The 24158-nt window shown below is 39.1% G+C and overlaps 1 protein-coding gene across 1 annotated transcript; it reads left to right on the plus strand.

The window, feature by feature from the left end:
- Nucleotides 1-15195: 15195 nt before the first annotated feature.
- septin5a (septin 5a) lies at nucleotides 15196-22424 on the plus strand. The gene is made up of 11 exons (XM_062416737.1): nucleotides 15196-15270; nucleotides 16780-16870; nucleotides 17533-17619; nucleotides 18568-18691; nucleotides 18901-19035; nucleotides 19209-19326; nucleotides 19443-19544; nucleotides 21137-21233; nucleotides 21339-21504; nucleotides 21632-21734; nucleotides 22362-22424. The coding sequence occupies exons 1-11, from the start codon at nucleotides 15196-15198 to the stop codon at nucleotides 22422-22424; spliced, it is 1161 nt and encodes a 386-aa protein (XP_062272721.1).
- The last annotated feature ends 1734 nt before the right edge of the window (nucleotides 22425-24158 follow it).

A 24158-nucleotide genomic window follows, 5' to 3' on the forward strand; every position in this document is an offset into this window, starting at 1 on the left:
TAGCCTTGGCAGGAGGAATTACAGTATGTTTGTGAATGTGTTTATGTCTACGGGAAACATTCACACTGACATTTTTAAAGAAAGAAAGAGTTCAGGGAATCCTTAACGAGCGTGAACTTGTTTCCTAGTAGCATCACAGTTGCTCTGAAGAGAGATATTCAAAATATTTTTATACATGTCGAGTGTTTCTGGACGAGATGTGAGGCCTACAGCAGGAAACACCCACCAAGTTTCCTGTGGGGAGTTCACTGATTTGGACCTTGAATTATGGCATAATGAATATTGCTAGTATTGTGTAAGCTTGTCACTCATTACTCATACTTTTTTTGGGACAGATTCTCAGGAACTTCAACCCTCTGGCTTGCTATTTTGCAAACTTTAATCAAAACTAGAATACATTTATGTGAATCTTTTATTAATAAAGAATTGATTTGAAGTGATGCCAGTGCTAATTTTGACCCCCGAGCTCCTCATGGCATCCTGTAGGGCTTTCTAGTTGTAAAAAGCTGTGTGCAGGGAGGGTGACTGGGCTGTGGTGAGGAAGACGAGGACGAGGACAACGAGGAGGAGGAGCTTTCATCTGTCAGCTCAGCCCCGCCCTCCTGCTGTCTGTCCGGGGCTCGGAGGCGAGTTGTGGGGCCGCTTTCAGTGAGCCGTCGCTTCGGTAAAAATCGAGGGAGGAGTGCGACCAACATGACGAGCAACATCAGATACAAAAGCCGCATTCCGGTTAAATCAGGTGAGCATTATTTATCATGTATTCACCTCACAGTAATCTTTTTTTTTGTGTGTTAATTTCTGAATGAGAATCCAGTGCAATGATCGCTTCATATCTCTCTCTTTCTCTGGGCGTCGCTCTGCATCCCTGCACCTGCGCCTCCTCCTCTCATCCATCCTGTAATGGCCAATAGAGGATAGCGCGGAGGTAAGAGATGTCTTTTAATGTATTTATTCTGTGTTTTTAGTGCTGTTGAGAATGCCTTTTTTATTATAGGGTTGTTGTAAGGATGCAGCCTCGCAGAGCATGGCCACGGCTGCAGCAGCATCAGCCAATTATATTTACGTTTTTAACTCGTAGCCTCTATTTTTTGCGTTTTATTTCAATGTGTGCCTATCGGGGTTTAAACGCGGCCATGCCATCACAGGCTGAGCAGTGATCACCAGACTGACAGTGGTAGTGGGGGGTGGAGGAGGAGGGGGGGGAAGGGGGTTGTAGGTTTCATTTTTAGACGCGTATGTGAAGCAGGCCGGTGCGTCAGAGGCGCACAAGAGGCGAGCATCCAACATGGTACCCAAAACGCAGCATCCTTCCCCTCCTCCGACCTGCATCCGCCCGCAGAGTTATTGACGATTATCGCTCACCGAGTTAAGTCATACACTGACCTACTTGTCAGCGTTGCATCAACACGACTCCTGATTACAGTCGCTACTGTTGGCTGCCTGTAGTGAACATTTCCTGGCCATAATTTAGCTGAGAAACACAGCTGCCACATGAGCCTGCAGGGGAGGTCGCATCTATGATGACCCTGGTCCGTCCCCCCCTCCTCCTCCTCTTCCTCCTCCTCTAGCATGTAGTGTCTGATGACGGTAGAGGGGCATTTGTTTGCATGTGCTCAGTGTGTTTTGAATTTTAGAGGCTGGGCGATTCTATGATCCAGAGCACTTTAAGATAGTGTTCATTAACAACAGTATGATACAAATAGGCTAGAGACACAAAAAGTGGGGAGGGTAAATGTTTCTGATGCATAACATACTTATGAATAAAATAATAATGCATAAATAAGCTTTATAGTAACAAATATTCTATGACAAATTACCCCTTGTGGACCATTAAACCATGGTCTAATTCAGCGGTTCTCAGCCCTGCAATAAATACAACCTTAATGATGGTTATACTGTAATTCAGTTGAGGTGAGGGGTGATTTTAGACTTTGTGGTCATCTTGGTGGTTTGTACATTTTTTTGCTGCTGAACTGTAATGTATACTCTATAAATAGAGTACACAAAATATTTAAACATGCCTCATTTACATTTCAGCAACACCACAAACTACAGCCTGACCATAAGGTTTCTGCTATAGCTATAGCTTGGTGTACATAATAAACTGCCAACTGAGTGCAGATTCACATCAGCTGTTCCTCATCTTATATTCACATTTTTGTCTTTGCACTCAAATGCATCAAATGTTTGTTTACAAAGTAATAAGAGTGTGTGGGGTTGTCTGATAAATATAATAAACCTGACACAAAACAAATTTAATGTTAAAGTAGAAATATAGTTGCATCGATCTCATTTGAAGAGTCCTTGAGTAAGACGCTGAACCCCATATTTCTCCTGATGTTTGTGAAAAGTATGTAGATAGAAAAGGTGTAATTAGCTTTAGACAAAAGTACTACTCTGAGTCAATGCTTAAAGGATACGCCCACAATTTTTTCAAGTCAAAACAGCAGCCGGGTGCTGAAATTAACCTTGAAACAAGTTTTGCTGACAGTCATTGCCCCTGTTCATACTGGACGTTAAAAGATCGCCTCCAAATTAGCTTATAATGGAATTATTATAGCAAAATAATACCTGATTCAACAATATTAATTTGGGCACCTAAATTATTATTTTTAGATGAACATGAAAAACTTTTTGAAATTTTTTATATAAAGATGAGTAGTATTAAAAAAACAGCTGTACCTGTAAACAAAATGAATTCTAAATTCTTGCACCATTGTCTCTTTGCACAGTGTTTAGTATCTTTTCTCAAGTATTTAGTCTCCCGTTGACCTTTGTCTCCCTCACTGTTTACAGATATAAACTGGTCAGATTTTCAGAAATTCGGTCCACAGTTGGACTTAATCCAGTTTTTGAAATGGTCACATGGTACCACCGCATACACACACACACACAGATACACACACATACACAAACATACACACACAAACAAGCTTATGACTAGACTGCTGGAAAACCTGGATTAGTATGATTGTTGCAGATTTACACTTTGTGCAGTAACCGTTAAAATAACCTAAAATTACACTCAAAGCAACTGTTTGTTTTCTCACGTCGATATTCACGGCCTCTCAGATTCTCAGTGATTCAGTTATTTAGATTACTACTCAGTATTTACACCTTGAGAGTTTTGATGTTGGCTCTCATCCGGTCTTCGCTCCCACACACTCGACTCCATCTGACCCTGTTGGGTACTTTGAGAGAAATCTCTCATATTCTGGGCCAGCCAGGCTGCGGAGGAGGAGGAAGGGGAAGAGGAGGAGGAAGAGCAGAGCTGGGAAGCAACTTAATGGTGCTCAGTGACTGGCTGAAGGTTGAGGTCATAACTGATGAAAGAATACTGATAATCCTAAATCCTAAATCTGCTCTCCCTTCTCCTCTTCCTCTCTCTTCCTCCTTCCCCTCACATCGCCTGAATGTTCCCATTACTTCCTTTGCTATGATATGACGTTGCCAGGCAACAGTCTTTTTTAAATCCGTTTTTCATCACTCCTTCTCTGATATGAAAGAGTGGACGACGACGCCATCTGACCTACCCACAATCCCGTATGGTGATTATTCTGCGTGTGGGCGGATATTCGCTGAACATTTTCCATCACAGATCAGAACTGAAACTGAGCTGACAGAGAAAGATTTTGTTTTATCAGCTGCTTACTGTGAAATGTCGACTTAGTGAAGCACTTGAGTAACAAATGTAGGATGCTTCAACATTCAGATACCCGCCAATAACTAAAAAAGCTCTGCTGACCAAATGTAAATATTGAGATATTTCTAATAATCTAAAATAGAAACATCCAATTTTAGGGTCAGAATCATACAGGGACAAGTAATAATAATAGTACTAATAACAATAAAGTGTATTTATATCAAAACAAACAATTATAAAGTGCTGTACAGGGAAGGCACAAGAGGAACACAGCATAACATAAAATATGTATATAAATGAATAAAGATTATGGAAAAGCTTTACACTAAAAGTGAATTTTCAGAAGCGACTTAAAAGAAGATAAAGAGTGAAGAACAATCATATAAGACACAAATGATTCCACTAACACACACACTAAAATGTAGTAGTATGCACATATAGGGACATTAAGCGTCTGTTAATGCATCTTATTTGTAAGCAATTATAACCACTCCTACAAAGATGTTTAATATAATCACAACTGTGTTTTGCTGTGATGTCATTAAATATTTGTTTATGTTCCAGTGTAACCAGGAAGTGTAACTATTAACAAATACATTTATAAACTCCTATATGTGCTAAAAATTACATTGTAGTGTGTTACAAGCCATTTATTAACGTCAAAATTATAGCAAATACAAATACCATGTATTAATTAACACTTAATAAATCCTTATATATGTATATAACTGCATAATAGTGTGTTATAAACGTCCAACAAAACAAGTAATTTGAAGACATCATCTGAGGCTCTTTGATATTTTCTACAATTTCCTGGACTTTCATAAGAGGAATGAGTAATTGGTTAATCGAGATTAATCGTCAAAGAAAACATTTTACTTTGAGGAAGTCGCCACACCTTGTCGTCACCACTGTGAAAAGGAAACAGCTCATCAGTCAGGCTGATTTCTCCCCGGAGCAGCGAACAGATGTTGAGTCACTTTTCACTTCAGAAGTTCAGATACACTTTGCTCACCATTTCTCTTCTCTACCACACATTACTCAGCCCTCCCCTCTTTAACCCAAACACTCCCGAGACGCAAACTCTCGCTGCCACAGATGGGATGGTCACTGAGGGCCAGCTGCAGAGCAGGAACAGGCACACCTCGGGGGGTTGGGTTGGGTGTTTAAACTGTGGATTGAGCCCCTCTTGGCCTCCTGCTCTTTAGCAGAGAAGACGAGGAATGATCTTCTTTGATCACTATTTGCCATATTAACACCCAGTTTTCCATTAAAAAAAAAAAAAAAAGTAGCTTCAGGGTTGGACCATTCATCTTATTCCACAGTACGACAGTGTCACATTTTCAGCTCCTCACTGAAACGACAGAGTGAATTATTCAAATCCATAACAGTTTTTTTATGGCTGCATCGTAGGCATCATTTTATACACATTACCCTGTTTAATGTGCGTGTGTCACCCTCCTAAATCGAATTGCCTAAAGACAGACAAGTAATTTTAGTGTAAGCTAACAATAAAGTCGTATTTTATCATTTTGTATAATTTCTATTGTGTTCCGTATGTTCCATGTGAGTCCGTATTGTATTGTATCGTATAGTATTGTATTGTATTGAATCATATCGTATAGTATCGTATTGTATCCTACCATATCATATCATATAGTATAGTATGGTATAGTATAGTATCGTATCGTATAGTATGGTATAGCATCATATCGTATAGTACGGTAAAGTATCATATAGTATAGTATAGTATGGTATAGTATCATATCGTATCATATAGTATAGTATGGTATAGTATAGTATCGTATAGTATAGTATAGTACGGTATAGTATCATATAGTATAGTATAGTATGGTATAGTATAGTATCGTATAGTATAGTACGGTATAGTATCATATCGTATAGTACGGTATAGTATCATATAGTATAGTACGGTATAGTATCATATCGTATAGTACGGTATAGTATCATATAGTATAGTATAGTATGGTATAGTATCATATCGCATTCTATCATATCGTATCATATAGTATAGTATGGTATAGTATTGTATCGTATAGTATAATATAGTATGGTATAGTATGGTATAGTATCATATCGCATCGTATCATATAGTATCGTATCGTATCGTATCGTAGCATATAGTATTGTATGTTTGTTTTGTTTGTTGTTTGTTGTGATCTCCACTAGAACGTAAAGTTTTGGTCGTTTTGAATGATGTTTAGCTGCACAGCATCACTTTGTAATGACCGGGCAGCTGTTTGTTCACAAGATTTAAATACATTTAATAAATAGGTTGCTGTACAGATGAATACTTGAGCAGTGTTGAGACACTTGAGATAACGTCAAGAACATATGAACACGCTATAACAAAAAACACTTTATACATTCCTCAGTCTGTTAAAATAATTACGTCATAAAAAACTTCTATAAATGCTCTTAATCTGAAATAAGCAGCTTTATAAAGCAATATAGCAGTTTCTGTCATCTTTGTTTTGCATGTGTATGTGCATACTTGTGTGTTTATCTTTGTGACGACCTTTGTTTAGACCCTGGAAGGGATGACGTTTTGAGAAAGTCAGGACATTGATCGGTCCTTACTTTCTGACACATCTTCAAAGGGCTGTTTGAGGATTCAGGCTTGGTTTTAAGATTAGAAATTGGTTAAGGGTAAGGGACCATGGTATACATTATGTTTTAAATGTCCTCACTAACATGGAAATTTAAACGTGTGCGTGTTCCTGCCCCTCTATGATTTCTTCTGAGCGGTTTCCGTCTATATGATAGTCGGTGCTCTCGTTCTCGTTCAGGTGCTTGAGGCGTTTCTACCCTGCAGTGTCTTCACATGCCGACAGTTTCACTTACTCATGCTGCAAACATGAATGTAATGCCAGAGATCCAGTGGAGCGTGAGTGTTTGTGAGTGTTGGTGTGTTTGGTTCGTCTTATACCTGAAGCAAGTCACATCTTTCTCTCCTCTTTTGTTCTGGGTCTTGTACATGACGTCGCAGTGCCCGTCATGCCTCGGCTATGTGTTTCAAAGAGCTTTTGGAAAGTAACTCAAGGCTGACCCAGATAGTAAAATTCTCTGAAGAAAAAAATCTTTTTAAGTATCAGGTCGGCCTTGATATGTTTGGTATTACAAATTCTTTGGAAACAGGGATAAAGTGTCTGAGCAGTAATCCAATGAAACAAATGAAGAGAATTAGGATTATTTCATAACTCCTCCCGGTGTTACAAACAGCAAAAATCCATAAAATGCAAAAAAATCTGATATTACTTTTAAGTTCATTTTTGACTAGAAAACACCTTAATGTTACATTTAAGATCTGGCCAATATTCCTCTTATAGTATAAGGAAGATCTGATCTAGATTTTTTGATCTTGACAGGTAATTCAAGACCTTGAAAACATAACCTGACAAACAAAAAATGAATATTTGGATCTTGAGTTGAGTGTCTTTGTCATCTTCTCTTTCTAAAGTCAAGATTGACCTAAACTCAAATTTTTAAGCCATTATAAGATTAGAAATCCAAGAGGTGGCTCTTTTCCAAATTTGTGCTTATTAAACATGATGAGTTTCAGCGTTTTCTCTGTTTTTTATCTCTGAAAAGGAAAAAATTAGTGAGGTTTAATGGTTGCTTAGAAAAAACAAACAACATCAGGCATTTTTCACATGCCCCGACGTTTCGGATGTAGACAAACAATTAATCAAATAATCAGTTCCATGTTGCAAAACCCACAAAAAGACCAAAACTGGTTCTGGTTCTGGTTTTTACAGGAGACATTAACCTGTAGATATATTTTTAAAAATGGGATCAGTTCATTGTTGGTCTTTTTTTGTGATTTGATGGCAATAAGAAAAATAGAAATCATGACCAGACTTATCCTTTAAACTTTAGACTTCATCCATGTGTCTCTTTCTCTTTCCTTCCTGCTATATATTCAGCTGATTCCTTTGGCTAAATATTTGGGTTTTTTAGATGTTTATGATACAATTCGAGGTGAAAGAAATACTCCCACAGAAGTCTGTTGTTGTTGTTGAACAGGCGGATGCTAAAACTAGCCCACGATAGCCAAGTGTCCTTCAGTGAAGCAATTTTACTGTCGCCTGACCAATTACATGCTGTCAGATTAGCATGTTAAAGAGCCAAGAGCACGCAGGCTTTTCATCTCCAAGGGGAGAAAACAGTAGAGGGAGGGAGGGGGGTGGGCTTTATGTTGTCTTTATCCCCCCTCACTCACTCTGTCTCCCCCACCCTCATCCCTCCTATCTCCCCTTATCGTTCCCTCCCCCTCTCTCTTGCCTCACTCACTGGCCCACCAGTGGGTCGCAGGCAACAATTTAGAGAAAGCACTGGGGGTTAATGGTGTGAAAGTGTCAGCTGGACGGTTGGGAGATGCAGAGAAGTCATCAGTAAAGGTCACTGCTCTTCATTGCTACATTTCAGGCCGTCTGGCTGCTCTAAACCGGGAACACAACACCCAATTTTAACCCAAGCTGATTTTCAACATCATGGCAAGTCGACCAGTAATTCTTCTTCACTTACTTAGATTTTGTGAAAGCAGATTGTAGTTAGCTACTTTTGGCAGACCAAGAATGACAGAGATGCTTTTCTGTTATTGTTTCAGCTCAGTCAGATTAATATTCCTCCTGGGTTAAGTTTAAATCTTTTTTTCTTGTTTATAGTGATGCTTTTTAAACAGAACTTAAAGATGAAATAACACTTTCTTCCTGAAAAGTTGAATTCATAAGCAATAGAGATGCCTGCTTAATGTAATACTTTGTGGGGTTTGCTGTGGAGCTGCAATGATTGGTTGATTACTAGATGGGAAAAAAATGTATTGGCAACTATTTTGTTTATCGAATAATCGGTGTAGTCATTTTTTAAATCAAGGATGTCAAAATCGTGCTGGTTTCAGCTTCTCAAATGTGATCATTTTAAGCTTTTCGGTGTCATACATGATCGTAAACTGAATATCTTTGTGTTTTTTTACTGTAGATCTGACAAAAAAAGACATTTGAAGACGTTACCAAGGGCTCTAAGAAATTGTAGCGAGTGTTTTTTCCCTATTTTCTGACATTTAATTGATTAATCTAAGAAATAATTGGTAATCAAAATGATTGTTAGTTGCAGCCCTCGCTTGTTAGCAAAAATTAGATCAATATATTTCTATGTAACTAATATTATTGTGTCAGTTTGTTGACTGAACGACTCGTCCGGCCTTGTGATGCTGTTACACTACATTTTATATTTATTATTATCCTGTAATTACCACTTGTGGGCACAGTTGCCGCTGCACAGTAAAGCTTAGATACAGCAGACTTGCTTTAAAGAGGAACTCCAACAATTTGACACATCAAAATGTATTTCCAGATGTTTTGGAGAACTTTTGCATGTGTGGAAAAAGTTTTATAAAGACTTTTGTGGCTCCAGAGGGAGGTGATGACGTCTGATATATCAGCTTCAGTTGGTGTCTACAAGTTTTAAAATGGAAAGAATCTTTAGGCGTGGAGTAACAAAGAAGTGAGGTTACCAGACCTGCTCCTCATCTCTGCTTGAGGCGACTCTTGCGGCTTCTCGGCTAACACACCTGAATCTGTGCAGTTGAGTGCATTGAAGTAATATTAAAGTTGAGAAGTACTTCTTCTGCGTTAGTAAGACAGTCTTGTGCCCGCTGGGTCCTCACAAAATGGGACACATCACAACGGATACTCAGAATAGAGATTCTGTAAAAACATGTTAATCAGTGGAACCAATCAGAAGAGATCAGGCAGTTTAAAACTGGATTGAATGAAAAATCTCAGTCTACAGTGATTTTTCCGTGGGTGTAGTCTGAAGTTAGTTGTTAAATATCAATTTTAAGAGTCTTGTTCAGCTTTACAGTGTGTGTCTATGTTTCGGTGTTTAATAGCTATACAGTAGCCTCTTCAAAGTGTCTTGGAGCGATGGGTACTCTGCTGGACCGGATGCATTTGGATTAGTCTCAGTATTTGTGTGTAATCTGTGTGTTTTGTGTATGTGTGCGTACGCTGGCAGTGAATGAAGCTGACTGCTGAGCTCTTTTGAGAGTCGTTTCCTTTAAGGCCACGACTTTGAATGACCGAGAGGAAGAAGTTGAGTGCTGCCTGCTGACTGAGTGTCTGATCTCTGGATCGCTGCCTCTGCACCAACGTCCAGCGTACTGACGGAGTGACAAACAAACAAGCAGAGTGTCTAAAAGCATATTGTGACACACAAAAAGGCACTTCTTCTTGTCTTTGTTAAGAAAAGATTTTTAAAAAATAGAAAAAACTTGGAGGCATAAAGTCATGAGGATCCTGGACATCTTCCTCATCTCTTTAAACATGTTGTTGTCCAAATAACAGATTTTATTTATGCAACACTTTCCAAAGCAGCAGACAAATTGCTTTTAGTTCGGATTTTTTAATTAATTAATCGAGTGTCAGCTAACAGTTTATTCGTCTTTTTTTAAAGTTATAGTTTTATTAATCTTTATAATATCCTCAGAACTAATTTCAACATACATTAAAACTCAACAACATAACAGCACCAACACAAAACCGTCCAGAAATGTCCAGCCTCACCCCATATATCTTGGTTTTAGAAGATTTTAGCTTTTAGTCCCATCATCAGTCCATCATTGGTCCCAGTTTATTGTCCCATCTCAAAGGCTTCAATCCCAGAGAGCATTGTCCTTTCATCAGTGTATCGTACGTTTAATCAGAAATCTGTCGGTTTGTGAATTCTTGAACATTTACTTTGAGATAATTTTTTTCATGTGGAACACATTAAACATCTCTATACCACATCATGGCAGTAGGAGGAGTGTCCTTAATCCATTTCAAAAGGGCACATTTTCTTGCCAAAAGTAGCTGAGTAGTTTAAAGCCCCTTTCCCACATTACATGCACTGTAACCCTGACATTCTCCAAATGTTACCCGAAGGAGCTGTTTGTGTGAACCCATATTTCCAAATCAGACCGCACATTGGACTGACTTTCAAGTACAAAGTCAGTGTAATGTCTGATAGACCCCATGTTTGAATACAGCAGGTCTTTCTTCAGAGAGTTCAGCAAGTTAGTTGGCGTGTTGATGACGTGTCATTATCATCTCATCATGCAGCTCGTGCTGGATAAATGCAGCTGGTCAGTGAAACACCTTTAGCACATAGACTCAACAAAAAGAAGCCTGGTTCTCTCAAGTATGACTTTAAAATTATTAATAACTTCTTAAGTCACAATTTAAGAGTCATGAAATGTGTTTGCATTTTCAAAAAAAAAAATTCTGTTGTTCTTTCTGACATTTAACACATAGTTATTTGATAACATAATACAACAGTTTTTATAATATTTTAATCATTTAAGTCACTTATTGGCAAATATTCACTGGTTTGTGTTTCTTAAAAGTGATTACTTTTTGTTTTTTATCACTGAAAATGTAAGTTTTGGGGGTTGAGATGGTCGCCCACAACAAATATGCAGCTGGAAGACGTCACGTCGAGCTCGGAGGAGTTAGATGGACTTATTGGTTTCACATTATATCGATAAACAGACAAAAAACACAGGAGACATTTTGACCTTTCAAAGCAGGAAAGGCACAGGTGTAAATAATACCGTCAATGGTGGCTCCATTCCAGTAATTGCCCCAGTAGGTTTATTTCAGTCAGTGAAAACGCAATACCAGAACCAGGGTGTGCCTCACTTGAATGCAATTTAACTGTCATTAATAATTCAACCTGTGGTGCTCCTACTTTGACAAGTCAAAATTCCTGATGTAAAAATGGCTTATTGACACAGAAAATAAGTATAAGTTGCAGTCCAAGTGCTTTACAGAATCTTCATGATTTGTCCTGAATGTCCCTCTGCACCTGCCGTACGTCCTACTTTCCCTCTCTGTATTTTAAAATTACCCATCAGGCCCGTTTTTGGTAAACGTTGGATCATTTTGTGAAAGTTTTTTGTTTTTTTACCCCAGTTGTTCATGCAGTGATAGACGTCCTCTTCTGTTGATGTTTCATGAGTTTTATCGTGTGTTTGACAAGTCTTAGGTGTGTGTGTGTGTGTGTGTGTGTGTGTGTGTGTGTGTGTGTGTGTGTGTGTGTGTGTGTGTGTGTGTGTGTGTGTGTGTGTGTGTGTGTGTGTGTGTGTGTGTGTGTGTGTGTGTGCATGAGGAGAGGGGACAGCTGGACTCTGAGAAACACTGGGAGGGGAGCGGGGGTATTGGTTTTAGTTAGGGGTGCTATTGTAATACCATTTCAAGACATCTGTTCCTTTCTTCTATTCAGGTTGACCCCCCACCCCCACCCCCCTTACACACACTCACTTACACACTCAGTCGCTCTCTTTCTACCATCACTTAAACCCTTCATCTAGCATGAATGAATGAATGAATTACATTTTTATTACTGTGTCATGCGTATAATCTTCTCCAGCCAGCCCGTCTCAGTGCCGCATATGTTTCCAAACTCAAGCAGCAAATATAAAGAAGAAACTTTCACAAAAAATGAGAATATCAGAATAAACTTTAATCCAGTAATACATAATCACACAAAAATTAAAACACACATTCCCATTTTTGATCATCTGTACACCAGGGTTTTGTCGAGCTGTTTCTTGCTTGATCTAAATTAACTCCCTTAAATCATCATGATTGGTACGATACAAAAGAAACTTTCCACTTTAACCAAATCACACAGGTCCCATAGTCCATTTTCTACTGAATATTTTTCAGTATCAACCAACTTCAGCGGCCAGAGGAAGAATAGCAGCTTCAAACTGTGTGACTTAAGATCTTTGGCTTCTAGATAGATATTCAAGATGTAATATCTGATTTAGCTCAAAATCATTGAAAAGCACGTACTGCATGTCCTTAATTTTATTGCTTCTACAAGACATTTTCAAACCATTTTTTCTTCAAAGTTGAATAACATTATAACACAAATTATTAATGTAGATATTCAGCATATCCACCTCCTCAACTCTTCACAAACACCCTCTTATTTATTCTGACCATTGCCATTTTAATAAGACTATTCCACAGTCGGATCTTTTCATATTTTAGTTTTACTGACCCTGTTTCACACCCCAAACCTCATATTTCCTTACTCTTTTCTTTTTTACGTCACTCGCTGATATTCGCATCGTCCTGACTGAAAAAAAGCAGGATTGTTTCATGTAGACTCGATACATTTCATCCGTGTTGAGTCTTCTGTCTCCCTCCTGTGGTGCGGAGCGGGACTGTAACATCCTGTACGTGGCATCATGACGGGGTGTGCCTACATGGGGAAAAGAAAAAAAAGAAGAAAAAAAAAAGAAAAGGTCAGCTTCTTTTATTTCAAAGAACGTTGAAGCTCTGCTGCCCACATCATATATGAGCCGGACACACCCACGCACGCACACACCACCGTCACATCTGGAAGCAATCGACTGCACCTCGATCACCTCTACACACATACACACACACACACACACACAAATATGGACAACATGGGGGTTGATCTCCTTTACATTCTTTTCTTTACAGTCTAGACCAACTTTTTAAAACCAAAGCATCCCTTCTTAGTAATTTTGTTTTCACTGAACCCCCGCCACCCCCTACCCCCATGCCCACTCATACATACAACATACATTTAGCATACATTACACCATGGATATCTGTTTTATTTAAATGACCGAGCAAAATACATTAGGTTGATGTAAAGTATGTGACATATATGAACTAAAATCAGCATTGAGTGAATTAATACTGATACAGGAGACTGTGGCATGTGAACACCTTCTTCATATTTGTGAAACACGTCATAGTGGCTAATGGGTGAGAAATCAAAACACACCTGCAGGCAGACGATCAGAAACCAGGATACTGTTTTGATCATTATTATATGATCATGTGTTCAGGGGTTTCTCATGTTTCATGTAAACACTGTATCCCAAATATCAAAAACAGCATCAGACTCAAAACCAGGACATTAATGCACATGTAGATGCACTCATTGATTGACAGTGTCAATTAAACTGCTGCAGTGGTTGCTTAGCAACATAATTTTTGACTGAAACCAGCTGCTGGTGGCAGAGCATCATAAAGTACATTTACTCAAACTGTGCTTCAGTATAATTTTGAGATACTTGTACTTTAATATATCTATATTTTATTCTACATCCACATTGTGAACAGAAACATTGTACTTTTTACTCCACCGCCTTTATCAAACAGCTATTGTTACAAGTTAGCCTGCTTTTCGGATTAGGATTTACACAAAAACACAAGCTTTTAAAATACAGTGCATTGTTAAAGATTTAAACCACTGGTTAACTCGTGACCCCTTAAGCCCTCTACACATCTCAGATGGTTTCCTTTAAATTAATATTTAAGGCCCAGAAAATTATCCAATATTCTACAAAATAAAAGTAAAGATTAGAGAAAAGTCTGAAAAATGAATCAAAATCCTTAAATCTATCTTGTTTCCTTTAGAGGGGCCTGAGCCTTGTGTTGGGAACCATGGGATCTAACTTCCTATCTTACATAAAAATATGGTAATATATAATTGTAATATTAATGCCTCTACGTTGACCGGTTAAACCAGTATAATGTGTTCTATGAATCATTACTGACAGAGGCCTTTTGAGAACATTTTTCTGTTAATACTTCTGAACTTTTACCTCTTTTGAATGAAGTACTTTTACTTAAGTACTTCTTCTAAGAAGTAAAATAGTGTAAATAATGATAGTGGACAGACAGAGCCCTTACTGAACAATATGGATTGACGAGGTAATTTCCGTGATGAAGTAATCATCGGTGTCACTCCACAGGTATGTGGAGCCGTTTGTGTGGTTATCTGTTGTTTGTTCTGAGTCTCACCACCACTTTTGTCACCGTCAAGTTCAAACAGGTTTCTTTTGTGTCACATCTTTTAACGCTGAGGTAAACCAACACTTTCTCTTCATCTGTCTGTCTGTCTGTTTCTTCACTTTGAGCGTTGGTGGTCATTCCTGTCAGTGCAAAGTTGTATTTTCCAACCGGTGGAGCTGTTGGTGGGGAGGGGTTGGAGGAGACGGGGGAATACAAGCTGAATGAATGAGTTTCTTTTAGACCTTTCTCCTTTTTCAGCCCCTTCCATCCCTCCCTTGTTTCCTCCCTCAAATTGCCACCTCTCTCTTACCGCCTCTCTTTCTCCATTTCTCTCTCCATCTCCCTCCCTTTCTCCGTGAGAATTCCTCCGTACCTGTCTGAACAGGGAGAACCGGACCGCTGCAGGGCAGAGGAAAGACAGACAGAAAGAGGGCAGGGGAAAAAGAAAAGAAAAAGGAAAGCAAGAGAAGGAAAGGAGGAGGAACAAAGGCACATATAGAGTGTGCACAAACAGGAAAGAAGTGAGACAAGTTGGGAGCAGACGGAGAGAGAGTGAGAGGAGTTTTTATAACAAGGCTTCAAATTTTGCTGTAGCCCGTTGTCCCCCTGCTGGGCTCTTTTTTTTCTTTCTTTCTTTTTTTTTTTTTTTCACTTTCTGAGACCCGTGGCTATTTTCGTCTGTCAGTGTTGGAGCGGATTAGGATGGATGCCATCATGCTGCAAGAGAAACTGGTGGAACGTTTGCTGTGCCCACGAGTGAGAACTGCCAGACAGAAGGTAAAAAAGTTGGATTTCTGCAGGAAAACGGGTGAAAAATAGACGAAACGAGTGGGGGAAAATAAAAAGTTCAGGATACAACAATCACTGCCAGCATCTTTGGCGTCTTTGGGATATTTCAGCATCGTGACAGATTAACCACTGAGATGATTTATGTTTTCTCCCAGGCGCTTACATGATTGTTTTTTGATTTATCTGAAGCTTTGGTGAACATGTGTGCCATGCACTGATTGCACCGCCTGATGTCCGAGTGCGTGTGCAAGTCCCACCCGAGGGGGACTTTTGGAAATGCCTGTGACAAGTTATGACAGCGTTTGAGGATGCTGACTGTGTGTTTTGCAGAGTGAAAAGAGCTTTTCAGGTCTGTTCAATGCAGCTTCTGTCCATGTGTGAATGCCCTCTGCTCTCCCGCAACCGACGGGCCTCGAGTGTGTATTTTTATCCGCTCATGTCAGCACGTACTGAAGGGTAAAGATGACGTCCAGCCAGATGCAGCAGAGAAAACCTACAGGACTGAGAACTATATTGTCCGACACAGATACTGTAGAGACTGATATCCAGTGGTTCTTTGTGTGAGACATTTGAGTGGAAAATCTTGGTAGTTATTCTCAGCTGTGCACATGTTTTTCCATGCAGTCGTAGATGTTGTGCATTTCAGACTCTGTCTGTCTGTTGTGGTTGTTTAATTGCGTCAGAGGCTGCTAGACCCATTTTGTCTTCACATTTGACAATTATTTGGTTTCTGCATCTGTTTTACAGCCTTTAGTTTTTGATGTGTTGTTGTGGAGCTGAAATTATTAGTCGATTAATCAATTAGTCGAATAACAGAAACATAATTGGCATCTATTTAGATAATCAATAAAGCATCATTCAGGGTTCTTAAGTGTTCCCAGCAGCTCCAGTTTTCCAAATGTGAGAATTTGTGCCTTTTTCGTGCTACTTTTCTTTGTTTTGTGAGTAATTTGGGGATTTTGTATTTGAGGTCCAAGAAATTTGACTTAATGGCTGGGACTCTCCATTATTTTTGTTACCTTTAGCAGATTGATTAATTTGATGAATCTGTCCATCATTTGGCTTAAAAATGTCAGAAAATAGTGAAAAATGCCTATCACAATTTCCAATACAACCCCAAGATTAACTGTCACATGAGTCAAAGAAAAGCAGCAGCTTTTTCATTCATTTTGTCGCTCCGTCCCTACAAGATCAGAAAATTATTTTAAAAATGTTGATCATAGTTTCCTGAAGTCCAAATTGGTCATCACATATCTTGTTAAAGAAAAGCATCAAATTCTCCCAATTTAAAAGATACAAAAAGAGAATATTTGGCATTTTTTCTTGAAAATGAAGATGTTGACTATTCAGTTAATCAACTGATTGTATCAATCTTCATTCATTGTCAGATACATTGATAATAAGAATAAGTATTCATAGCAACCTTATATTATTGACAGTTAATTACTCACAAAACATGAATTAACACTAAATACTTTTTCTTTTTCTGTCTTCCAGGAGAAACAGTATGTCGGTTTTGCAACTCTGCCCAACCAGGTCCACAGGAAGTCTGTGAAGAAGGGATTCGATTTCACGCTGATGGTGGCGGGTCAGTTTGAAACATGATGGATCTTAGTTGACTTACACTCAGCGGGCTGTTTATTAGCTTCACCCTGCTAAAAGTACAGTGAAGTGCAGTCTGATACAGGAGAAGAAGCAATGAATATTGTTATAATGGTTTTTATTGAAACTGTTGTAGAGAGGCGATCCAACTGTAGTTTATGAGGCTGTTGAATTATATTGAATTGTATTAAGAGATGTTTAGTCTACCCTCATCAATATATATAGAGATAACTATAACTACAGCCTCTAAATGACCATAAAGTTGAATTAGCATCTCTTTAGATGGCTATAATATCAGACTGCATTAGTTTTACTTACATGTACCCAATAAGAAAGCAACAGCCCTGCAGTGAATCCTGTGATCATGGTTCAGTTTTTGTTGTATTTGGAGGTGTTCAGTCTATTTATATTGTCTCATCAATATAAATAGAGATTATAAACTACAGCCTCTAAATGAGAATAAAGTTGTATCAGCATCTGTCTGCAGCAGTGTTGTTTTAGAGTAGTTCAGGTACTTAGGTTTACACACATTATAATAACTCACTGCTTGTGTGTGTGTGTGTGTGTGTGTGTGTGTGTGTGTGTGTGTGTGTGTGTGTGTGTGTGTGTGTGTGTGTGTGTGTGTGTGTGTGTGTGTGTGTGCTGCAGGAGAGTCTGGTATGGGTAAATCCACGCTGGTCAACAGCCTGTTCCTCACAGACCTCTACAAAGACAGGAAGTTACTGAATGCTGAGGGTGAGTCTTCGTGCTATTTATTATCTCTCTGTATCAGTCAGAAGAAACGCTCTGCTCTGTGAATGTTTGTTGCACGGCTGTGATTGGTAAATAAATGCGCTCTGAAGTCAAAAAAGTTATAAAAAAGTTATTTTTATAACCCAGTGCGTCTGTCCTAAATTAAATCTTGTCACACAGCTGCAGTGACGAAGTTATGTTCAATTTCTTCATTTGTAATTGAATTAATTGCAACATTTGATGCTGCAGACAATCCTGCTCAACTATTGTTTCAGTGGACGCTTTTACATGACTCAGATACTCTGAATAAAATACTGCAATGCAGTGGATGCACCCATGATCAACAATGAATTGATCCTGTGAACAAGTTTTATCTGTGTAGTAGTCAGTGGCTGATATGTCATAGAGCTCCACTGTTGTCCAAAAACTACACAGTTCCCTCATTATGATGAATACTGCCACTGTTTATTTTCATTCGATCCCTCATATACCAAACGTGCAGCTGTACATAGTCCCAAACAAATGAAATATGAACTCCTATTTGAGTAACATTTGTTAAAACTCCAGTACGCGGCTATTTTAGGAAATTATTTAGCTGTTTTGATGAACATAGAGCTATATATTTATGTTCCAGTTTTACAGATTTATGGAGAATGCTTAACAGGATTAGTGTTGAGAACCACAGATAGGGTAGAGAAGTAAGAAATGACACATTTGTCAACAAAAATATACAACTTAACGAGCCTTATCCACCAGTGCCACATGGTTGATGCATTTGCAGCCTGGTGATAAGTTTAATAATACCAATCAATTATTCAAAAGGAACAGAAAAGCAATTAAACCCTTTAATTGATCCACCTGGGCTTATTTTGCACCCAGATCTTGCTGTTTCAGCTCTTTTTCTCAACATCACTCACTTTCCTTCACCTTCTCTTTGTCGGTGTCTTTCAGAGCGTATTAACCAAACCGTGGAGATCATTAAACACACAGTCGACATCGAGGAGAAAGGAGTGAAGCTTAAGCTCACCATTGTAGACACGCCGGGGTTTGGAGACGCCGTCAACAACAACGAGTGGTGAGCTGGACATCTTGCTGATCTGACATTTGCCTGATTCAGCCTGCTCGCTTAAATTCACTGAACCTGAAGGTGATGCTAATGTAGAGTGTGTGCGTGTGTGTGTGTGTGTGTGTGTGTGTGTGTGTGTGTGTGTGTGTGTGTGTGTGTGTGTGTGTGTGTGTGTGTGTGTGTGTGTGTGTGTGTGTGTGTGTGTGTGTGTGGTGTAGCTGGAAGCCGATCACAGACTACATCGATCAGCAGTTTGAACAATACTTCAGGGACGAGAGCGGACTGAACAGAAAGAACATCCAGGACAACCGAGTCCACTGCTGCCTCTACTTTATCCCTCCATTTGGACATGGGTAATAAGACGCACACACACACACACACACACACACACACACACACACACACACACACACACACACACACACACACACACACACACACAGTTTTGCATGTAATCATCACCTGTTTTGATGTGAAGGACTTTAATCACTTCACTCTGACGCTCAGTCTGGTTTTTTGTCCGCAGGCTGCGTCCGGTGGATGTTGAGTTCATGAAGGCTCTGCATGAAAAGGTGAACATAATTCCTCTCATCGCAAAAGCCGACTGTCTCACGCCCAACGAGATTAAGAAGCTCAAAGACCGAGTGAGTCCCACAACTGCAGCATCACGGTGAAGTCAGCATGTTTGTGTTGCAGCCTATTGACTGTAATAATTATTCTAATTTTCCTGTGTGTGTGTTGTGTGTGTGTGTGAATCTAGATACGAGAGGAAATAGACAAGTTTGGGATCAAAGTGTACCAGTTCCCTGAATGTGACTCCGATGAGGATGAAGAGTTCAAACAACTTGACAAAGAGCTGAAGGTGAGTCAGAGCAGATTATCCTCTGATTCACTGCTGCAGATTACAGTCATTATACTCAACAGTAAATAAGTGAGATGACACAATTTCAAATAACACACTGCTCGCTTCATTCTTACTACAATATGTATCTGAATAAATTCAAAACAGCCTGATTTTATATTCACATCTGCTCTGTTAAATGATGTGGTTGTTAGATATGATGTTATCGGCTGTATTAAAATGACAAAAAAACATGTTTCACATACCTAGTTTATAGTTTATAGCTATAGTATATAGCTTATAGTTGATATCCCCACAAATTATCTCCAAAACTGAGAGATAATTTGTTTACAATGATAATATACAAATAAAAAAACTGTTTATTTTCCTCATCGGTGAAGCTGCAGCTACAGAGTTTGGGAAATTTTGGTTTAAAAAATGGTGTTAAAATGATAAATCAATTATCAACATAGGTGCTGGTTAATTTTCTGTCCATCAACCAATCCATTGATCAGCTGATTGCTTCATCTTTACTTCGAGCATCACAGACAAAACTCCCCTTCAACGTATCGGGTGGTAGCAGAAATCTCAAATTTGTCACAGCATGGATACATAAAACCAAAACTACCTTCATGGCTCAAGTCGTCTTTTTCACAGCAGACACTTTCTGACTTAGGTGATACTAATAACATTATTAATTTCAGCATTGCAGTTTAATTGTTGCTGGAATTGCTACCTTTTACATTTTGTCATTAGGTACACGCATCAGCAAAGTGCTAAAAAGTTAAAGGAGCTCAAGCATTTAGGCGTCAGGTGTTTCTTGATTGCAGAAAGAGTCCAAAGACTCTGCAGGGAAAAAGGTTTATGAATCCACAAATAAAAGAAAAATAAATCCTCTGATGCCAGCAAGACTAGTAACATTCAGGTCAGCAAGATTAATGTGTTCTTTCTAATTGTAAAGTGTATTGGGACCATGCTGCATTGATTGATTGAATAATAAAAGATGGACAGATTTAGCAGAGAAGTAAAGAAAAACATCAGCTCCAAAATATGAAAACCTCAATCTTTTTCTCATGTTTACTGTCAACATAGCAGCAAAAAGTGATTGTTGGTGTATTTGTATTTGCTCAGCAGTAACTCAGCTGTTTTCTTGACAAAGTTTTTACAGGAACATTTAATTTGGTTCTTTTTGTCACTGTTTTTTTTTACTGCTTGATTATGTTTGATGTTTTTAAGCTTCTAAAGTGGGTCTTGACGGAAAATGTTTGGCTGTTGCACCAGAACAAAGTGGGAAAATGTCTTTTGTGTGAACTGAACCTTTGAGTGGTTTTAAATTGAAGAGTATGAGCAGCTCAAAGGTGACAGATGTTCATTTGTGACAAATAAATCCACTTATCAGCTGAGAAAATCTGATCTTGGAAAAGAAAACAAACAGCTTTTTAATTGTCTCAGCGGTTACAGTCACGGTTCTCTTGAGCTGCTCTGTGTTTTGTGAACATGTAACTCTGTGAATTTGTATCAGGGTAGGACGGACTAGATCAGCTTCACCTGGACAGATATGAATCTTTTTTTTTTTTTAAACATCCCTCCTTCATGTGTGTCTCTGTGTGCAGGAGTGCACCCCGTTCGCTGTGATCGGCAGTAACACAGTGGTGGAAGCTCGAGGGCAGAGAGTGAGAGGGAGACTGTACCCCTGGGGGATTGTTGAAGGTACATTCATATATTTGTGTATATTTCACAGACGTGTAAACATAATAAACACAGTTTGAATGTCACAGCTCGGATTATTAATTGATTCTACTCGTTTGTTTTCAGTGGAAAACCAGTCGCATTGTGACTTTGTGAAACTGAGGAACATGCTGATTCGTTCGCACATGCACGACCTCAAAGATGTGACCTGCGACGTCCACTATGAGAACTACAGAGCACAGTGCATACAGGAGATGACCAGGTGTGTTAAGACAAAGCAAAAGAGTCTGATGTGAGAGGGTTTTGTACATCACAGAAAACTGCTGATGTTAACAGATTTCAGTTCAGATTTGCCTACTTCACCTCTCCTCATCCTCCTCTTCCTTTTCTACCCTTTCTTCTCCTTCTTCTTCTCTCAGTAAACTGGCTCAGGACAACCGTATGGAGAGTCCCATCCCCATCCTGCCGCTGTCCACTCCAGATGTGGAAACTGAGAAACTAATCAAAATGAAAGATGAGGAGGTATGACGCAACATTGGACAAACAGTGAATGTTTTAATTTCTTTTGTAGGAGATGGGGAGCTGTTATCTTTCATGCATACGTCACATATCTTTACTCGAGATGAGGATTAGCACCGACTTCAGCTCCTGTCTTTATTCTCACTTTATTCTCACTATTTCAGTTCGAGCACAGACAGCTGCTATTGTTACAGGGCTCAATGTATCTTTATTGAGCCCCCTCTCTATGTAAATAAAACTGCAATAAATAAATGTGTAATATGCAGAAGTTCCTGAGATGATATACATGTGTGCAATGTTCCTGGTTTACACAGTAAGGACAGCATCAGTCTTTTTTAATGGGAGTTGGAGGTACCGGGAGCTTTGGTATTGTACAGTCTGATGGTTGAATCAACCAAATAGTAAGGCAGAAGTGTAACATCTATAAAAAAGGCTTTACATACACAATGCATGTATACATAAGAAAATATAGTAAATCACCAGCCTAATCCTAAAAGTACAAACACCTTCCTCAGCATCTAATTTAGATACACTTGCAGCATATTAGAAACTATTTTTATATTTGCTCAATCTAAATCCTTCACTGCATTATCTCTCTTAAACCCTCCAATCCGTCCTCTCTGTCCGCAGCTGAAGAGGATGCAGGAGATGCTGAATAAGATGCAGCAGCAGATGCACGAGAAAGACCAGTGACGACCTCCCAGAGCAAAGCTGTGCTGCAGCGCCACCTGCTGTCTCTGTCCCGAACAACAGGGTGACCTTTAGACATCTGAACCGATATCGTGTGTTAAGTGGCGACTCTGGCTGTAAATTTATCTTGAGTTTTGGTGCTTTGTATAGTTCGTCTGCCTGAGAAGGTTGTTTTTTTTCCTTCTCTGAAACGTATCCGTTCGCCCACTTTGAGCCCCCCTCCCCCTGCTGTGGTTTAACAGTCTTAACATATATAATATAAATGCGTAATTTAAATTACTACTCGGTGTATCTAATTTATAAATGCGATGCTAAACTTTTTGGATATTCTGTCAGGGTTTGAATATGTGTGCTAGAAGATGTTTTGTAAAGGCATTTAAGTTGTCAGTGATGTTTAGATTTGAACAAGGATATTGGTTTTTTTTTTTATTATTATTATGTGTTTTGTATGTGAGAGTGTGTGTTTGGGTGCATGAGTGTGTGTTTCTTTCTTGAATTTCCTTTGATATCACCAGGTATCCGTCCAAAAATGTCCCATTTGTCCTTATAAAGGTACCGCAGTGACTTTTTTTTTTTTTTTTTTGTTAAAATTAAACTTTTGCTCTCCGATGGTCATAAATACCTTCATAAACATTTATTTTATCATCATGGCAAGTCAGAATATCCTCTCCCAACATTTTTATATTTGCTGGCTGAGCTGAAAATGCACTTATCGCCAGTGGCTAACTGTGAATGGAGAGCCTTTGCCATAATGAGAGGGTATAGGTGCAGTACAGGGCGCATGTGTAAGCATGCTGCCATTACTCATATCCGCTAAATGCTGTGGGCCTATTTTTACTGCTTTATAGCCGATGTCGTGTGCTCGTATTAAAATGCATCACGACCTGTGCTTTGTTGCCACTACGGCATGGGAAAAAAGAAATAGACGAATAATGAGGAGCAAATACTGTGTCTTTGCTTTTGTTTTAAATATCTCCCCTTGAAAGTGAGTTGGAGATGTGTTTCTTGTGTGTGAGATAAAATAATATGAGTGTGTGTGTGTGTGTGTGTGTGTGTGTGTGTGTGTGTGTGTGTGTGTGTGTGTGTGTGTGTGTGTGTGTGTGTGTATGCGCGCGTGTGTGTGTAGACTGAGAGAAAGTAAATCTGTTGCCTGAAGGCTGTGAGCTTGGCCTGTGACCCATTTATAAAAGTATGACAAATAAACGCTCTTGCTTCTCGTCATTCCAGCCTCGCTGCCTGTGCATTGTTTCTTGGAGATTATCAAGTTTGTGCAAGATGAGATCCAGTGAGCGCAGCGCGGCATCCTCTGTCACTTCCGGCTGTCACAGAGTCGGATCAGCAGAGCTCAGAGTCTCACGCTGCTGCATGGACATTATCTGCTGATTCATACGTTTATCTCCTGCAGCCAGTCTTTCCTCTGCAGAGCTGCCAGTCAGAGAGGACACAAGCATCACAGAAGAAGTGTTTGTAATTTTTTGTTTCATTATTAGCAATCCTTGTTAGGAATCTCTTCATACACAATTTATCTGATATACATTTTCATACACATCTTGTCTCATCTGCCACATGTTCTGATGCAGATGTGGACCTTTTTAGACTATTTTCCCTTTTCCATGTACCTTGGAAATAGGTGAAGTTGTGCCAGAAAACCTTACACTGCAGACATACATCTTAACAATATGTGAGAAATAATGATTTCTGTAATTTTCTAACAAATTCTCAGGAAAGAACTCCTTA

Source organism: Scomber scombrus, chromosome 4 (assembly GCF_963691925.1).
Source record: "Scomber scombrus chromosome 4, fScoSco1.1, whole genome shotgun sequence".
NCBI classification, from domain to species: domain Eukaryota; kingdom Metazoa; phylum Chordata; class Actinopteri; order Scombriformes; family Scombridae; genus Scomber; species Scomber scombrus.

What these genes read in the sequence shown, in the direction of transcription:
- septin5a (XM_062416737.1), top strand. Translation starts at nt 15,196, where the DNA reads ATGGATGCCATCATGCTGCAAGAGAAACTGGTGGAACGTTTGCTGTGC. An exon ending in GCCGTCAACAACAACGAGTG is followed by an intron (nt 18,692 to 18,900) that starts GTGAGCTGGACA and finishes TGTGTGGTGTAG; the next exon opens with CTGGAAGCCGATCACAGACT. An exon ending in CCCCTGGGGGATTGTTGAAG is followed by an intron (nt 21,234 to 21,338) that starts GTACATTCATAT and finishes GTTTGTTTTCAG; the next exon opens with TGGAAAACCAGTCGCATTGT.